General features: G+C 39.7%; 1 protein-coding gene across 6 annotated transcripts in view; it reads left to right on the forward strand.

Annotated features, from left to right (window-relative positions):
- Window positions 1-18,687, forward strand: part of LOC119978987 (mitogen-activated protein kinase 14) — a 96,072-nt gene that overhangs the window by 67,957 nt on the left and 9,428 nt on the right. For 4 of the 6 annotated variants that reach the window (XM_038820955.1, XM_038820954.1, XM_038820958.1 and 1 more), the window contains 3 exons: window positions 7,126-7,173; window positions 11,959-12,073; window positions 14,426-14,497. In XM_038820955.1, coding sequence (XP_038676883.1) covers window positions 7,126-7,173; window positions 11,959-12,073; window positions 14,426-14,497 — 235 coding nt within the window. The remainder of the gene's footprint in view (window positions 1-7,125; window positions 7,174-11,958; window positions 12,074-14,425; window positions 14,498-18,687) is intronic. The other 2 variants (XM_038820957.1, XM_038820956.1) reach the window with 1 other exon arrangement.

Raw genomic sequence — 18,687 nt, forward strand, 5'->3', positions numbered from 1 at the left:
TGTGTAAAAGAGGAAAGAAAAACTGAAGCGCCTTAGTTTTCCTTATACTGATAGTATGAGAATTAAGTAAAATATGGAACCACTGACAAAACCTGCATTCATTGCCTGCCTCCTCTTAGTGGAACATACAGGATTCCTAACATTTAATTTTGGATTGGCATATGTTGAAAACCTTCATTTTAAGCTTCCAAAAATCTGCATCTATGTGTATGATTTCTGTTTGACTGTGGAGTGCACATTCATTCCCAGAGCAGTGTAAAAGCTACGAAGTGTAGGATGGAAGATCAGCATCAATCGGTGTTACCAGGATTTTAAAAGTAGAGTTGACGGTAAAGTTGACCAAATTGTGGATAGGTCTTTAAATTGAGTCAGTTGGGGGAAGGTTTCAGGTGAAATGAGATTCAGAATTTTAAAGAGAAGTTGAGACAATAAAATAGTGTGACAATTTAGGCAAAGACAAAGTGGGACAGGAAGGGGTGGAGTTTACTAATGTATTGGCAAATGAGATCACTGCAAATAGTTTTTTTAAAAAAAAAGCCTAGGTAGCACTGTTGCCTTATGGCGTGAGGTCCCAGGTTCGATCCTGGCTCTGGGTCACTGTTCGTCTGGAGTTTGAACATTCTCCCCGTGTTTGCGTGGGTATCGCCCCCACAACCCAAAGATGAGCAGGATAGGTGGATTGGCCACGCTAAATTGCCCCTTAATTGGAAAAATCATAGAATCTACAGTGCAGAAGGAGGCCATTCGGCCCATCGAGTCTGCACCGGCCCTTACAAAGAGCACCCGACTCAAACCCACGTATCTACCCTATCCCTGTAACCCAGTACCTGCATGAATTAGAACATAGAACAGTACAGCACAGAACAGGCCCTTCGGCCCTCGATGTTGTGCCGAGCATTGTCCGAAACCAAGATCAAGCTATCCAACTCCCCGTCATTCTGGTGTGCTCCATGTGCCTATCCAATAACCGCTCCGACTCCACTATCACAGCAGGCAGTCCATTCCACACCCTAACCACTCTCTGAGTAAAGAACCTACCTCAGACATCCCTCCTATATCTCCCACCCTGAATCTTATAGTTATGCACCCTTGTAACAGCTACATCCACCTGAGGAAATAGTCTCTGAACGTCCGCTCTATCTATACCCCTTATCATCTTATAGACCTCTATTAAGTCGCCTCTCATCCTCCTTTGCTCCAAAGAGAAAAGCCCTAGCTCCCTCAACCTTTCCTCATAAGACCTATCCTGCAAACCAGGCAGCATCCTGGTAAATCCTTTGCACCCTTTCCAATGCTTTCACGTCCTTCCTATAATAAGGTGACCAGAACTGCACACAATACTCCAAATGTGGTCTCACCAGGGTCATGTATAGTTGCAGCATAACCCCGCGGCTCTTAAACTCAAGACCCCTGTTAATAAATGCTAACACACTATAAGCCTTCTTCATGGCTCTATCCACTGAGTGGCAACCTTCAGAGATCTGTGGACATGACCCAAAGTCTCTTTGCAACCTACAACAGCCCTCCACCTCATCCATTACTCCACCAATCTTGGTGTCATCAGCAAATTTACTGACCCACCCTTCAGCCCCCTCCTCCAAGTCATTGATAAAAATCACAAATAGCAGAGGACCAAGCACTGATCCCTGTGGTACACCGCTGGTAACTGGTCTCCAGTATGAAAATTTTCCATCATCCACCACCACCCTCTGTCTTCTATGTGATAGCCAGTTACTTATAGTTATGCACCCTTGTAACAGCTACATCCACCTGAGGAAATAGTCTCTGAACGTCCGCTCTATCTATACCCCTTATCATCTTATAGACCTCTATTAAGTCGCCTCTCATCCTCCTTTGCTCCAAAGAGAAAAGCCCTAGCTCCCTCAACCTTTCCTCATAAGACCTATCCTGCAAACCAGGCAGCATCCTGGTAAATCCTTTGCACCCTTTCCAATGCTTTCACGTCCTTCCTATAATAAGGTGACCAGAACTGCACACAATACTCCAAATGTGGTCTCACCAGGGTCATGTATAGTTGCAGCATACTTATAAGGGCAGCAGGGTAGCATGGTGGTTAGCATAAATGCTTCACAGCTCCAGGGTCCCAGGTTCGATTCCCAGCTGGGTCACTGTCTGTGTGGAGTCTGCACGTCCTCCCCCTGTGTGCGTGGGTTTCCTCCGGGTGCTCCGGTTTCCTCCCACAGTCCAAAGATGTGCAGGTTAGGTGGATTGGCCATGCTAAATTGCCCGTAGTGTCCTAATAAAAGGTTAAGGGGGGGTTGTTGGGTTACGGGTATAGGGTGGATACGTGGGTTTGAGTAGGGTGATCATGGCTCGGCACAACATTGAGGGCCGAAGGGCCTGTTCTGTGCTGTACTGTTCTATGTTCTATGTTATCCAATTGGCCAAATTTCCCTCTATCCCACATCTCCTTACTTTCTTCATGAGCCGACCATGGGGAACCTTATCAAATGCCTTACTAAAATCCATGTATACGACATCAACTGCTCTACCTTCATTGACACTTAGTTACCTCCTCAAAGAATTCAATCAAATTTGTGAGGCAAGACTTACCCTTCACGAATCCTTGTTGACTATCCCGGATTAAGCTGCATCTTTCCAAATGGTCATAAATCCTATCCTTCAGGATCTTTTCCATTAACGTACCGACCATCGAAGTAAGACTAACTGGCCTATAATTACCAGGGTCATTTCTATTCCCTTTCTTGAACAGAGGAACAACATTCACCACTCTCCAGTCCTCTGGCACTATTCCCGTGAACAGTGAGGACCCAAAGATCAAAGCCAAAGGCTCTGCAATCTCATCCCTTGCCTCCCAAAGAATCCTTGGATATATCCCATCTGGGCCAGGGGACTTGTCGACCCTCAGGTTTTGCAAAATTGCTAATACATCCTTCCTCAGAACATCTACCTCCTCCAGCCTACCCGCCTGTATCACACACTCATCCTCAAAAACATGGCCCCTCTCCTTGGTGCACACTGAAGAAAAGTAATCATTCAACGCCGCTCTTATTTCTTCTGACTCCATGCACAAGTTACCAATACTGTCCTTGACTGGCCCTACCCTCACCCTGGACATTCTTTTATTTCTCAAAAAGCTTTGGGGTTTTCCTTGATCCGACCCGCCAAGGACTTCTCATGCCCCCCCCCCCCCCCCACCTCTCCTAAGCCCTTTTTTAGCTCATTGCTTGCTACCTTGTAACCCTCAAGCGACCCAACTGAACCTTGTTTGCTCATCCTTACATACTCTTCCTTTTTCCTCTTGACAAGACATTCAACCTCTTTTGTGAACTGTGGTTCCCTCACACGGCCATTTCCTCCCTGCCTGACGGGGACATACCTATCAAGGACACGCAGTATTTGTTCCTTGAACAAGCTCCACTTTACATTTGTGCCTTTCCCTGACAGATTCTGTTCCCATCTTATGCTCCCTAATTCTTGCCTAATCGCATCATAATTACCCCTCCCTCAATTATAAACCTTGCCCTGCCGTATAGCCCTATCCCTCTCCATTGCAATAGTGAAATACACCAAATTGTGGTCACTATCTCCAAAGTGCTCTCCCACAAACAAATCTAACACTTTGCCCAGTTCATTACCCAGTACCAAATCCAGTGTGCCCCCCCATCTTGTCGGCCTATCCACATATTGTGTCAGGAAACCCTCCTGAACACACTGTACAAAAACTGCCCCATCCGAACTGTTCAACCTATAGAGGTTCCAATCAATATTTGGAAAGTTAAAGTCACCCATGACAACTACCCTGAGACCTCCATAATCTGTTTTGCAATTTCTTCCTCCAGATCTCTATTACTATTTGGGGGCCTATAGAAAACTCCGAACAACGTGGCCGCTCCTTTCCTATTTCTAACTTCGGCCCATATTACCTCAGTAGGCAGATCCCCTTCAAACTGCCTTTCTGCAGCCGCTAAACTATCCTTGATTAACAATGCTACTCCTCCACCTCTTTACCACCTTCCCTACATTTACTGAAACATCTATACCCCGGAACTTCCAACAACCATTCCTGTTCCTGTTTTAGCCATGTCTCCGTAACGGCCACAATTGGGTACTCTAAATTTAAAAAAAATAAATAAATAAAAAGCCCACCTGAAAGCATGAAGCATTTGAATAAGATAAATGCACTTGTGGCAAAAATTGGAGATGAATTGTTTAGGTCGATTCAAGCACAGGTCGATTATCCTTTATCTGCAAATCCAAAAACCAAACCCATCCAAAAATCTCTGCCTTTGAACCTCATTGACCGTTATTTGGCTGCATTGTTTGTCTTGCGATTTTTTTTTTGTGGTGAACATATCAAAAATAAATTTGTCAAGGTACTCTGTATTTATTATTCAGTATCTTTTCTAGCCATTTTACTTTAACTTATCGCAAGATTAGGCTTAAGCTATTGTAATGTAAGTTTATATATGGTATCCGGAATCTGCAATCCAAAATGCAATCAGCCCCAAACGTCCAGCACAGAGGAGATGATGAAGCTGCTTGAGAGGTTTGGCTCCTTCTCTGGGTATTAATTGAACTTGGGTAAAAGTGAATGTTTTCCGGTGAATCTCCCAGGGAGGGGAGCCGAACTTTGAAAGTTACCTTTTTGCTTGGTCAGGTCCAGCTTTCATTACCTGGGCCAATGATTGGGCCTCGCTACAGAAGTTACATTTCGGGGACCTGGTTAAAGCGGTGAAGGGTGACCTAAAGAGGCTGGGATAACCTGCTGTTGACAGTGACTGGGTAGGTTCAGTCGGTCAAAATTTATATCCTTCCAGAATTTCTAGTTTTCTTTCCGTGCCTCCCAGTTTCCCTTCCAAAATCTTTCTTCGTGAGAGTCAATAAGATGATTTTGTCTTTTATTTGGGCGGGAAGGACCCCTTCGATCCGTGTTTTTTTTTTGAACAAAGGGATTGGTAGCAGGGGGGCCAACCTGTTATACTACTATTGGGCAGAGAATATTGAAAAGGAACAGTCTTGTAGGGACGGATGGAGAGGAACGACTAAGGGCACCAGTTCGAGAGCATTGGTCACGGCTCCCCTTCTGTTTTCCTGGCTAAAATGGACTGGCAGCCGGATGGTGTTGGCTACCTTGAGAGTATGGTGGCCGTGAGAATATGGGGACAGTTTGGCGGCGTTCTAAACTGGGTGTTGGCCCCAATTTGTGAAAACCATTGTTTTGTGCCAGTGGATTCGGATTCATATGTTGGGGCTTGGAGCGGGGGGGCGGAATGGGGATCAGAGTCGTTTGATGACTTGTTTGTAGGTGGGAAGTTGGCTGGTGAATACAAGCTTCTGAGAATTAGAGTTTCAGTACTACCAGGTGCGAAACTTTGTACGCAAGCAGGTCATTTCCTTCTCTTTTGCCTCCTCGCCCTCGATGGACAGCATTCTCTTGGCAGTTACTGTAGGTGAGGGGAGGACGTCGGATATTTATAGTACGGATGGATGGGTGGATTTGTTTATTGTCACGTGTACCAAGGTACAGTGAAAAGTATTTTTGTACGAGCAGCTCAACAGATCATTAAGTATATGAAAAGAAAAGGAAATTAAAAAGTACATAATGAGGCAACACAAGGTACACAGTGTAACTAGATAACACTGGCATCGGGGTGAGGATGGAAGGGTTGAAATTTTGTTAACTTTTGTATGTATATGGATGTCAAGGTGTTTTAACAAAACGGAATGTAGCTCTGAATTTACATGGCGGCGGATGGACATCCAATATTGTGAGTAAGAAAGTCGCAAGCCAGTGATCATGATTTGAATGAGATGAAGATAATAGTTGCAACTCGGCGTTGTATTGAAATGCACTTGTTGGAAAAAAATCCAATTCCTGGTTGGAGGAACTTGTGATTTAACATTTTATCCTTGTTAACATTTTTGGGAAATAAACTGGAATTGAGAGGAGTTAGATTAACCGTCTTAACCGTTTCTACTTCAAGGGAGCTTTTTAAAAAATATGTGTGGGATGTGGCATTGCTGGAAGGGTCAGCATTTGTTGCCCATCCGTAATTGCTCTTGATGTAAAGTGGCTTGCTAGGCCATTTTGGAGCATAGCATAGAGTTAACCATATTCCTGTGGGTCAAGAGTCATATGCACACCAGGTAAGGATAGCAGATTTTCTTCCCTAAAGAACATTGGTGGACCAGATGGGTTCTTACGTCAATCAACAATTTCATAGTCGCTATTATGGCAACTAACTTTTAATTCCGATTTAATTGGTTGAATTTAAATTCTGCCGGTTGCCATGGTGGGATTTGAACCCATGTCCCTGGAGCATTAACCTGGGTCTCTGGATAACTAGTCCAGTGACATTACTACTATGCCATTATCTTCCCCATATTATTTGAAGATGTTTTAATTTCAAACAAAATTATTTTGTTGTGGGTCAGTTATTTTGATAATGACAGTTGTGGAATCCTGTTATCTGAAAGCTTGATTCCCTTTGGTCAAGGAGTAGGGCCAGCTGGAAAATTGTTTAAATATGAAACATACTGGAAAGCTTGGGTCACTGTGCAGAGTCTGTATGTTCTCCCTGTGTCTGTGTGGGTTTCTTCCGGTTCCTCCCACAAGTCCCGAAAGACATGCTGTTAAGTAATTTGGACGTTCTGAAATCTCCCTCCCTGTACCCAAACAGGTGCTGGTATGTGGCGACTAGGGGCTTTTCACAGTAACCTCATTGCAGTGTTAATGTAAGCCTACTTGTGATGATAAAGATTATTAAATTAACTTTTTTTTTGACTAATTATTGTACCATTGTATATGTGCAATTGCTACTTGAAGACTAGGTGTGAAATAAAATAAGCTTTGAAACCTTTTGTAAATGCTGGACCAGAGAATTATTTTGAAAATCTAGGATAGGAGCAGTATTGGTTACTTGGGCCAATCAGCTTGAAGACGACCATTATTAGTGTAAAGCTGTCAATATGGACGAAAATAGCAGAATGTTGTCTTGAACCACATTTATGCAGGCTCTTCCTTCACCGTTGGCGTTTAGCTTATGCTTAATGGAATGGTTTAGAATATGTTTGAGTCAGCTATAACTTAAAAAAAGAAGCCTAGCAAAGTCATTTGAAAACAATTATTCCTTGTTGCAGGATTTGAAACCCAGCAATCTAGCAGTGAATGAAGATTGTGAGCTAAAGGTAAGGAGACGGAATATCTTTAACAGTTAAATTATTGGCCAGTTTGCTTGCAGGATCCCTTGACCAGAATGCAAGAACTGTTAATATAAAAACAGGAAATGCAGGACTCTCTCCACACAGTTGACGGTTTGAGTCTAAATGATCCTTATTTCAGGGTTATCATCTGCAATATTTTAGTAAGAATAGCTATCTTCTTAAATGGGTAACTTGAGATGCTAATTTCTTAGAAATTTGAGCTTAATTTGATTGTTGAAATTAATCACAACTTTCTTTGGTCCAACTGCATGGCATTTGCCTTTTACACGCCCAGTCCTTTGTTTCACAACGCAGTGTAATGCAGTTAGCACATATCATTACAATGTTTTGCCCTCCCAGTGCAACAAGGTTCCCTCTTAAGTTTATATCCAAAGATCCGATCTTGAAAATTTAAGCATAATATGAAGACAGCAGTGGACAATAATTGACGAATAATTAATCGAGTTAGAGGTTGTGGCCTGTCCATCACCTGCTTTTCACTGACGCGGAATGCAAAACCGACCATATTAAGCTTATTAATTTGATTGGTGCCTTGAAGTGGGATTCATAACAGAAGAGGTATTTATGGGCTAGTTTGCTTCTTGAAGATGCTGCAGTGCACATAATAGTGCAGTCCTCAAATCAACTTTTAAAAATAGTTTCTTACCCCAAAGTTAGGTATCACAATATGGACACCTCTGCAATTAAACAGAGCCACTTGGTGCTAATGACTTGCTATGTTATAATTTCACAAACAACGTTTCTTTATAAAATGTTGCAATTTGCATATTCTTTGTATAAAGTAAAGGACAGAAACAATTCAGTTAGTTCAGTGAGACTTTTCTAACTGATGGTGTAAGTTATGCAAGACACTCACCCCTCCATTTCTCCAAAAGATCTCATTTGAGAGGCAAAAGAAACGCCCAGAAAAACCCTTGGATTGGTTTAGAATTAATACTCTGGGGATTCTTCTCCAGCTCCTAATAAGTAATTAAACATTTCAAAATATTAAGTGATATGCAGAGAATCCCCTATAATACCCATTTTCCTTCTATCTTTATCTATGTTGGCCACATTCAACCCTCCATTTCCCCAAAAGATCTTTCGAGAGGCAAAAGAAACCCCCAGAAAAACCCTTGGATTGGTTTAGAATGAATACTCAAGGGGATTCTTCTCCAGCTCATGATAAGTAATTAAACATTTCAAAATACCTAGTGATATGAGGAAAATCCCCTATAATACCCATTTTTCTTCTATATTTAGCTATGTCAGCCACGTTCAATAAACCCTCCAGCTCTCCAATTTATGCAACAAATCTGTATTCAACAGATGAACCAAACATTTGTTAGCTACTGAAAGAAAACACCTCCAACCATCTGACCTAGTTCTATGCTTGCAATATTTATACTCTAGCCCCTCTCACCTGACTCAAAGCTGTGTAATTTATTATATTAAAAATCTGAATCATCTGTTTAAAATCAATGCTTCTCCAGAGTAAAAGATCTACCTTTCTCAGCCCATCATTGTCGCTGAGAACCTTTAATTTTCAATCTGAAAGGCCCTTCTGAACATTCACTAAAGCTATATGCCACTTACCACGTGAGTGGCAAAACTGGACCTATATATGAGGCTTGGTCAGTGTCTTGTGCAAAGATGTTTCAAGCTGGTGATCATCAGAGGATGAAAGGCCATCAATCGGAAAAGTTAACAGTTTCTCACACCACAGATACTGGCAGCCATCCCTCATATTTGCCGCATTTTTAAATTTCAGATTCTCAGCATCTACAGTATTTTGCTTTTTTTTTAAGAAGCCTTCATTCTATCCAAAGCAATGAAGTTTTCCAGGGGGGTATTACCTCCCCCTCTGCTTGACATGGCTGGCAGTGCCATCCTTCACAACTTCCTTTGGTCCAACTGCATGGCATTTGCCTTGTACACGCCCAGTCCTTTGTTTCACAATGCAGTGTAGTGCAGTTAGCACATATCATTACAATGTTTTGCTCTCCCAGTGCAATAAGGTTACATCTTCAGTTTATATCCAAAGATATGATCTTGAAAATTTAAGCACAATATGAAGACCGCAGTGGACAATTGACTAATAATTAATCGTGTTAGAGGTTGTGGCCTGTCCATCACCTGCTTTTCACTGACGCGGAATGCAGAACTGACCATATTAAGCAGACTAAAACTAACAGCAAATTTACGAGTTATAATTACAAAGAAAGAAACAAAAGTGATTCCGAGATTGATGTGCGCAATACATTAAATTATCGTGAAAATGAAAATATCATTCCATCTCTGAATATAGCAATGGTGTTCATTTCTATTCAACTCTTTCCCTGTGGCACATGGAAACTGACAGGTGATAAAGAACTGAATGTCCCGGATCAGTTGTAAAGGTATATTCCAGGATTTCTTGACAGTTCATATAAAAGCAGTCATTTCCGACAAGACATGAAGTTGCATTAATTAGTTTTAGCATTCTGATGGTGTGAGCATATTTTTGGCTGTTGTAGATTTTTTTGCTTTATAACACATGACCTCTATATTAAATAGTATGGCTTGAAACAGGCCCTATTTAATGTTTAAAGACATGAGGGAATGCCTTTAATTAACTTGCGCATATGTAATGTCTTTCTTACGGGATGTTAGGTGTCCGAGAGAGAGAACCTGTGGAGATGTAACGAGCATTCATTCATTTTATTTTTAACAAAATGGCAACAGATCTTGAATATTATTGATGAAAGCACATTTAACACTTGAAATATTCTGGTCTATCTAGTTTCATATGGAAAAGAGAGAATGCAGAAAGGTTTATGGTGTGAAGTATGGCATGGATTCACAGAAGTAGATAGATTCTTGATAAGCAAGCGTGTGAAAGGGGATTGGGCGTAGGCAGGAAAGTGAAGTTGAGGCCACAATCCAATCAACCCTGATCTCATGAAATGTCAGAGCAGACTTGACGAGCCAAGTGGCCTACTTCTCCTCTCTCCCCCCCCCCCCCCCCCCCAACCCCACCGCTTACTATGCATGTTTGTGCCATGTAACTTCTCTCTTCTCCCACCCCCCTCTACCCCAGTTGTGAAAACAGATACTTGTCACCGCTTACAAGAACCTTTCTTTTTTTAAATAAATTTAGAATACACAATTAATTTTTTCCAATTAAGGGGCAATTTAATGTGGCCAATCCACCTACCCTGCACATCTTTTGGGTTGTGGGGGGAAAACACACGCAAACATGGGGAGAATGTGCAAACTCCATACGGACAGTGACCCAGAGCTGGGATCAACCCTGGGACCTCGGCGCCGTGAGACCGCAGTGCTAACCCACTGTGCCACCGTGCTGCCCTTACAAGAACTTTTCTAACCTTTTTCCTTGGGGGAACAATGCCAACCTTCCAGTTAAAGCACCTGATGGGAGATGTGAATCTCTAAACAATAGCCATGCGCCTTGGCAACTCTTGTCTCATATGCATTGTTTGTCATAGCCCTGTATTTAGTAAGAGCTTGAGGGTATTGCCACCCTCGTGGCATTAGAGTGAGTGCATCAAGTAGCAGTTCTCCGCAGCAGTTGACAGAAAGCTTTGCGGTCTGTTTTCCCTGCTGGTTAATATGTAGAATAATCAACTGTTCTTCTCTTTCTTGCGCTGACCCACCCACCTGCCTCCCATCAGTACTCCAATTATGTGACCCTGCTTGATAATTTGGATGCAAATTTGCATCTGATTCCTGCTGTCTAACAATTATATGTTAGGACAATCCTTTTGTTCTTAAAAGTGGAATATATGTATGGAAAATGAATTAATTGTACACTACATTGCAATGTACACTTTACAAGAACTTCAAATGTTTTATAACCGGTGGGAATAATACTTGAAAATCTTTAGTTACTCTCGAATGAACTCGGCAGGAATACTTGAATAGTGCAGCAAACACACTGTACTTTGACCATTGTGCTCCCTCCTTAAATTGAACTTTTTTTGCCCATTTGAGACTAGCGATGGGATTGTTTGGCTGTTCACACTGATGGGACCTTATGGTCCCACCAACGGCACACTTCCACCGTGGGTTTCGCAGTGGCAAGGGGGCGTTTATCAGCAAACCCCATTGACAGCGGCAGGACCAGAAGATCCTGCCATCGGCCGCTGGTGAGCCGCCCTCCACTGCTGCATAACAGCCGTGGAGAGGGCGGGAAATCCCGCCCCAGAATTGAGTCATCAATTTTTAGTGTTCCATTGTGGAATGGACATTGATGGCTAGCATTTGTTGCCTATCCTTGATTAGCATTTCAGAGGGCTGTTAAGAGTCAACCACATTGCTGTGGGTCTGGAGTCACATGATCAGGTATGGTTGGCAGATTTCCTTCCCTAAAGGACAGTCGTGAGCCAGATGGTGATGACTACAGTTCACATTATTAGGCTAGACTTGTATTCCAAATTTTTAGTAACTGAATTTAAATTCCGTAGTGGGATTTGAACTCCTTTCCCCAGACCATTAACCCGGCTTCTTAGTCTAGCGACATTACAAATATGCCACTATCTTCTCATAGTGCCCCAGTGTTCTTGTTATTTTACTGCCTGTATCTAATGGAAAACTGGGCTAAATGTAATATTCTGCCAATAAAGTGATTGGATTTCCAGATCATCCTATTTATCATTGGTTTCTTTCCTCCCTATCTCTCGGGATCCTATAAACTAGGTATAATTTTGACCTTTTAATTTTCAATTATTTTAAAATTCCATGTTCTTTGTACAATTGTTTTATGCTTAGATCTTGGACTTTGGGTTGGCTCGCCATACTGATGATGAGATGACTGGGTATGTAGCCACTAGATGGTACAGAGCTCCAGAGATAATGCTAAATTGGATGCATTACAATCAAACAGGTGAGATACATTGACAATCTGATAGACAATTCAGTTTCTACGTTTTGTTTAAATCTTAGCAATAAATGTTTATATTAGCTGACAGTTTTCATCCTGGCATGGGGAAAGAGATGTTTAAATTTTTAATTGTACATATTTAAGTTGCTGCACATAGTCTCCTACTTCAACATTATGGGAAACCACTGTATTTTGTTTCCCTCTGCCAACTAACATTCCTTTGACGACTGCATTGGGATAAGCAGTTAGGCTGCCCCCAGGCTTGGGTTAGTCATTTTTGGTTTTGTAAATGTTTTCTGTTTTCGTCCTGACCAGTGCGTGTTTGCACAGGTACCTGCTGTAACAGTTTTTGAGTTTTAAAAAAATACACCAGATCCAATTTGTAGTCTGCTACCATTTTTAGGTCTGTTTTGAACTGACCAAGTTGCAGCACTGCAAACCTAATGAAAATGGGCCTTGGGAGTCTTGCTTTGCAAGATGTTGTTAGACAAATTTTAAACACAGAAAATATTTTGATTTATTCTCCTCGCCCTTTTTATCGATGGATTATGCTGACTGCTCATGTTCTTGATAAAGTGGTGTTTCCATCTTCTGTGCTCTGGTTGATTTTATGTAGATAAAAAAGATACAGATCTCCATTGCATCCAAGTGTTTTCCTTTGATGTCCTGTGCCATAGCAAAAAAAGTGAGCTTCAAGTTTTTTAGTTGCCAGGATCGTGTCATTAACTTGAGAAACTAGAGCTAGCACACTTGGGTTACAGCATTGCTTTCATAATTTGAATTTTTAGTGTAAATGATTTAAAGCCAGGGGATTGCTAAATTTCCAAAGTGTAATGTTCTATTTTGTATTGTTTGAAGTTACATTTGTACACCTGGAATTTAGTGAAATGATTTATTGCGCACCTGTTCAAAATGCGACTATATGATAAAAGCCAAGAAATAATTTAATCTTGCATTTTCATTTTTACCAAATTTCTTTGCAATAATACTATCTAAGCAGAACCGTTTAATTATCCTAAACATGATGCTTTTATTCAGAAACCTGTTTCAACTCAATTGTACAGACTTCTGCAAGTTGCTATCTGTTTATTTAAATGAAGTCATTATTGTGCATTCTCAGTCTTCTAGAAGCTGCTCTGTTTTGTAACCTGCTAGCACATGCCTCTTCAATGGTGATTAGTCTGGAAATCTGTATTAATTTAAGGTTCAAACTTTTCATGTAGGCACAGAGCTGCCATGGAAGAGATAGGCGTTTTAAACACGCTGTTTTGTATAGGCAAGTTCAGAGCATTGTTTGTCTGTTTGCAAATTTGTCTGTTTTGCAAATTTTGTTTTAATGGAGAGCCCAAGCTGATATTAGAGGTTCTTTTTTTTGAAAAAAAGGAACAATTTGCCTTCATTTATAAATTGGTAATGAATCCTTCATGTTCTTTTTCTGTGACTTTTTGAATGTTAATGTTTCTTTGTTCCCACTTTATTGATTTGCTACCCACGTATTCAGTTATGAATTTTTGTTTAAATTCTATGAAATTTGATTCAACTTGATTTGTGAACAAAGACATTTGCGGTGTCTTGGACAGAAATGTAGTAGATGCAGTAATTTTGTGTATTTGGTGCACATCAGTCGCAAACCAGATGTCCCCATTAAGATGGAGAACTGTATTTTAAAACTTTAAGAACAGACCAGTCATTAACTGGGAGAGTTTGCAAGCAGTTGCAACTGACTGACTTACCTATTTCAGAGCTGTCAACTTTTGAAAATTAACTGCAGTATAGCAATTGGCATTCTGAGAACTCTAATGTTGGTTTAATTGAAATTGACACTGCTATTATTAATATTTTACACACTATAGAATATTCCTAAATATTTAGAACATAGAACATACAGTGCAGAAGGAGACCATTCAGCCCATCGAGTCTGCACCAACCCACGTAAGCCCTCACTTCCACCCTATCCCTGTAACCCAATAACCCCATCTAACCTTTTTGGTCACCAAGGGCAATTTATTATGGCCAATCCACATAACCTGCACGTCTTTGGACTGTGGGAGGAAACCGGAGCAGCCGGAGGAAACCCACGCAGACACAGGGAGAACGTGCAGACTCTGCACAGATAGTGATCTAGCAGGGAATCGAACCTGGGACCTGGCGCTGTGAAACCACAGTGCTATCCACTTGTGCTATCATGCTGCCCAATTTAATTATAATACACTTCAACTGATTTTGAAAAAACATTTAAAATTTGTACAAGTAAATGATAATTTTAAATGTTGTAATTTTTTTTCATTCTTAAATAGTCAATGCAGGATTAATTAAATTAAAATACTAATTGATATCTATCTTTTCTATTTTCAGTTGATATTTGGTCTGTTGGCTGCATTATGGCAGAACTACTGACAGGAAAGACTCTATTTCCAGGCACAGACCGTATCCTTGAATGCTTTTTAAAAAATAAGTCTTAGCACCACTTTTGTTTTTGTTTGAACTGGGGAAAAAATGTTCACTAAAATAGTAACTTCACCTCAATCAGAACGCCATTACATTCATTGAATTTGTTAATTAACTTCTCTTAAGCTATCTCCTTGTTGGATTCACATCGACTTGAATCAAAAATGCTTTACGTCTTTAACAGATTTCACTATTTTCATGAGTTTATTCAATGCAATGTTCCTTTTCAAAATGGGCACCTTGGGAACTAAGCTTCTTGCTGCTTTCTTGTAAATTATTTGCATATAACTACTTAATTCTGAAAATTGCTTTGAAGTAATTAGCATTTTCCTTTCAAAATATACTTTTACAAAACTGTAATACCTTGTCAAAAGGTTCAAAATACTTTTTGGTGGTCATTATGGAGAACCATCTGCCTGGCTTTTCTATTTTATCTCCACTTAATCCAGAGCTCAGTCACCTTCGTCCTATTCTACAGAGAATGCTGCATTCCAAGGAATCTGTTTTTTGCTGACCTACATTGACTCACCAGTTCACAATAAATTGACCTAAGATCTTCATCCTTGATTTCTCATTCTTCTTTCCTAGCTTTATAATCTCCTGCAAACCTACATCTCCCCCCCTCCCCCCCCCCCCCCCCCCCCCCCCCACCCACACACACACACACACACACACACACACACACCTGATTCTTGGCCACCACCTTTCTCCACCTTCAGAAGGCTCCCTAAGACTTGTATTATTGCGCTCTGATTATCTCCCCAATTTTCTTCAGCCCTACTTCTCTCCATGTCCCATCCCAATCTGGTTTAAAGGACCTGGAATGTTTTGTCAAAGGTAATGTGAATGCTAATTTGGCAAATATATATTCCCATGAATTTGGTGAACAAATATTTTTCCTGCTTTAGTCAGCAAGCTGTTTGTTCAAAAAAAATATGGTTGTGTCTTCAACTTGTGTTAAAAATCCTATGCATATTGACAAACATGAACTGATTAACTTTTAGTTTAAAATAATTATTATATTTGTAATTAATTGCCCTTTTTAGACTTGATGGTTTTTAAAACTAACATTTTGCAGCACCAGTTCAAAATGCTATATTAAATTACTGTACTATATTTCAATACTTTCAACAAAATGAAAGGCATTTTTGAGGATGTGCTTTTGTATCTTTTGACAAATTGTCTGACAAGTTACTAATTGCATTCTTGCCTTTTAGTTTAGTTTACCCTGAAATACACTAACTTGAGCTCAGACCAAACATTTGTGAAAGCTTTGAGCAAAGCAAAATTTGGAAAACTGGTTAGTTAACCATATTTACATGCCTAACTCTGAAGCTTGCGAATGTTTAAGCATAAACAGTTAACATCCTGGCACACTTCTTGTCAGAGTTTACTATTATATCACTACGCTGAGGGCTATTCTACTAAAATATGCCTAAAAACGGAGTTGCTTCATCCCACAAATAGGATTGGTTCTCTTTGGTTAGAAGATCCTTCCAGTCATCAAATTGCATAATTTCTTTTTGCTTTAATGGTATTCCCAGCTCTTTCTTTTGGCTTTTCTCTTCTAACATAATGTTTCCCTTTACCAGTCTCTCATAACAAGCCAGTTTTTCAGATGGAAATTGTTTTTCTCCTTCCACTAATTGCAGAACCTCACTAGGTCAGATTTTGAGTTTGCAACCAAGTTTGCTTTGTGATCATTTCAGCAATCTATGTCCTGATATTGTTTCCAAACAAAACTATTTACCATTCCAAACTTTGTTCTTGGCTCTGACCCTGCCAACTACACACTGATTGACATCAGTCAAAAACTGTATCAATTATTTTCAATATGACTTCATTTTGCCAAAAATGTAATTGACTTCAGTCCAACTTCTGTCAACATAAATATTTCAAAAATTAATTATCCACGGTATAGGAATGAATATTATGTTCCCTTTATGATTTTAAATAACCCCTCATAATATCATTTTTGTTGTTTTATGCTTGAATATATTTACGAAATTATTGTACTGATCAATCTGCTGGTACATACCTTTTTGTGATGAACATTCCCACCTCGGAAACATAAATACATCGGCAGAATAGCCTTTCATCCTAGGACAGTATATTTAACAGTGATTTTGTTTTAGTTGTTTGTCACTGTCATTACATATGCATTGTTCTATAATTACATTTATCTTGCCTTTTACAGTGATTCCCTAACTTACGAGTAATACATTTTTGAGCTGTGCACATTTTCTGTTGATTGCTAACTTTTGTGCCAGATCTGTGTAAGATAATTTGAAAACTTAATTCAATCATAAAATTGTTCAAAGGTTTGTTAGCACTCTATGCATGGATTAATGCTTTGTTACTGTGGAATGTTTTGCAATTAACTTATTTTTTCAATGCTTACATTCTCTCCTGCTTCAGTTATTTTGCTTCGAAGGAAGACCACAGCTGTGACCTCGACTGTGCATGTCACTTAATTGGTTGTAGGGAAGTGAACCCAGTACTTGAGGCTTCTTTAAATCTGCATGAACCATAGTTTCATGTGTTTACACTCGTTCTTTCTGTTTTGTCTTTACTAACCCTAATCCTGCTCAGACAAACATTTTAATTACTTGTTGGACCTCTTAAAGCTTGTCACAAGAAAATTTAACTGGGTTACCTTTGCATGCAGTCTTAACCAAGCTTACACACTGAATATTGCAGAAGAGCCAAATTCAAGTTTAAAACTTCCTTATGATGTAAGGATTTGACTTTTGACATAATGCTATAGAGTATATGTCAATTGAAAAGACCAATACCTATAGTTATTAAGTACATTTATAAAGATGGGAAGTATTCCTGATAACTTGGTGACTAACAGCACCAAAGCGCTCAGCTGTTCAGACCCAGTTTCCAAAGTCAATTCTTGATGTCTGTGCTGATAACTGTTAGAGTTCCATGTTGGGTACTTCGCCTGTTGAAAACAATCCAGAAACTGCTAGAAAATTAGTCTGCAGGGGGAGTGGTTGAGGAAAAGACCAGAGTGCTTCTTAATCCGCTAATGATTAAAAAGCATGTCAAAACTTCCTCACTCTTAATAAACAAACATTTAAGTGACATACTGGGTGGCATCAGTGCCAATGGACTTGTATACCAACATTTGAGTAAACGTCTCCGGAAAAGAGCAGCATTTATGGCATTTATTCTAACACTTAATTGGTGCTGAATCTGACCATTTTCACCTAAGTAAATTTGGATTTTAAAAATAAATATTAGAAACCTTAAACCATAAAATGACACTAATAGCATTGCAAGTGTTTGAATTTTTTTAATATCAATGACATGCGATTAGAATTATTGTGCATCTCAAATACTGATTTTAAAATGTAAAACTTTTGAAAATTGATGTGGAACTTCCTGTGACAAATCTTTTGCTTTCACTCTGCTTTTATGTTTAATGAAAATTTGGATTGAATTCCTCAATTGGCTGCTTCACCAGAATGCTCTTTCGATCTCTCTTACTGGAGTACATGAATTTAAAATAATTGATTGACTTCAAATAGCGATAGAAAATATACTGTATTTCAGGAATTCTGAAATTTATTTTTTGTAGATCATTGTATAGACATTTGGAGAATACTTAAATAAATGTCATTGAATGAATTGTTCTGGAATCAATAGACGGCACTGGGATGTATGGGAGTGCAAAGCTTAAACATTTTATTGTTCAGAAATTTATTTCAGTTGGAGCATCAAAGATGAAATGAAGTGTATTTACCTTAAATCCTGTATAGTCTCATTTGAGATTCTGAATTTCAAGTGCCATGAATTTCTACCATGCCACTAGATTAGGCATCATAAATGGAAAATGTTAATGGTTGCTATCTAGTCCCTTCTAGTGGTTGGTTTTAACATTTCACTGCCGTCCTGGTTGTGATGCATGGAGTAGAAGGGTCCCTGGATAGTAGGTGATGGAAATGGAGAAAACTAAAGAATGAAGTAAAATGTGTGTCTGAATAGGGTATTTTTATTTTGGCAGTGGTTTAGAGTTGTATCGGTAATATAACAACTTTTTGTATCTTGCAAATGTAGCAAAGCTAAAACAAAAGTTGGCAAATTTAAAGCATTGAAAGAACCATGAAATTCTATGCCTAAAAGTTGCACATTTCTTGGTTTTCCACTCATCAGTTCAG

The sequence above is a fragment of the Scyliorhinus canicula genome, chromosome 15 (assembly GCF_902713615.1).
Source record: "Scyliorhinus canicula chromosome 15, sScyCan1.1, whole genome shotgun sequence".
Classification (NCBI taxonomy): Eukaryota; Metazoa; Chordata; class Chondrichthyes; order Carcharhiniformes; family Scyliorhinidae; genus Scyliorhinus; species Scyliorhinus canicula.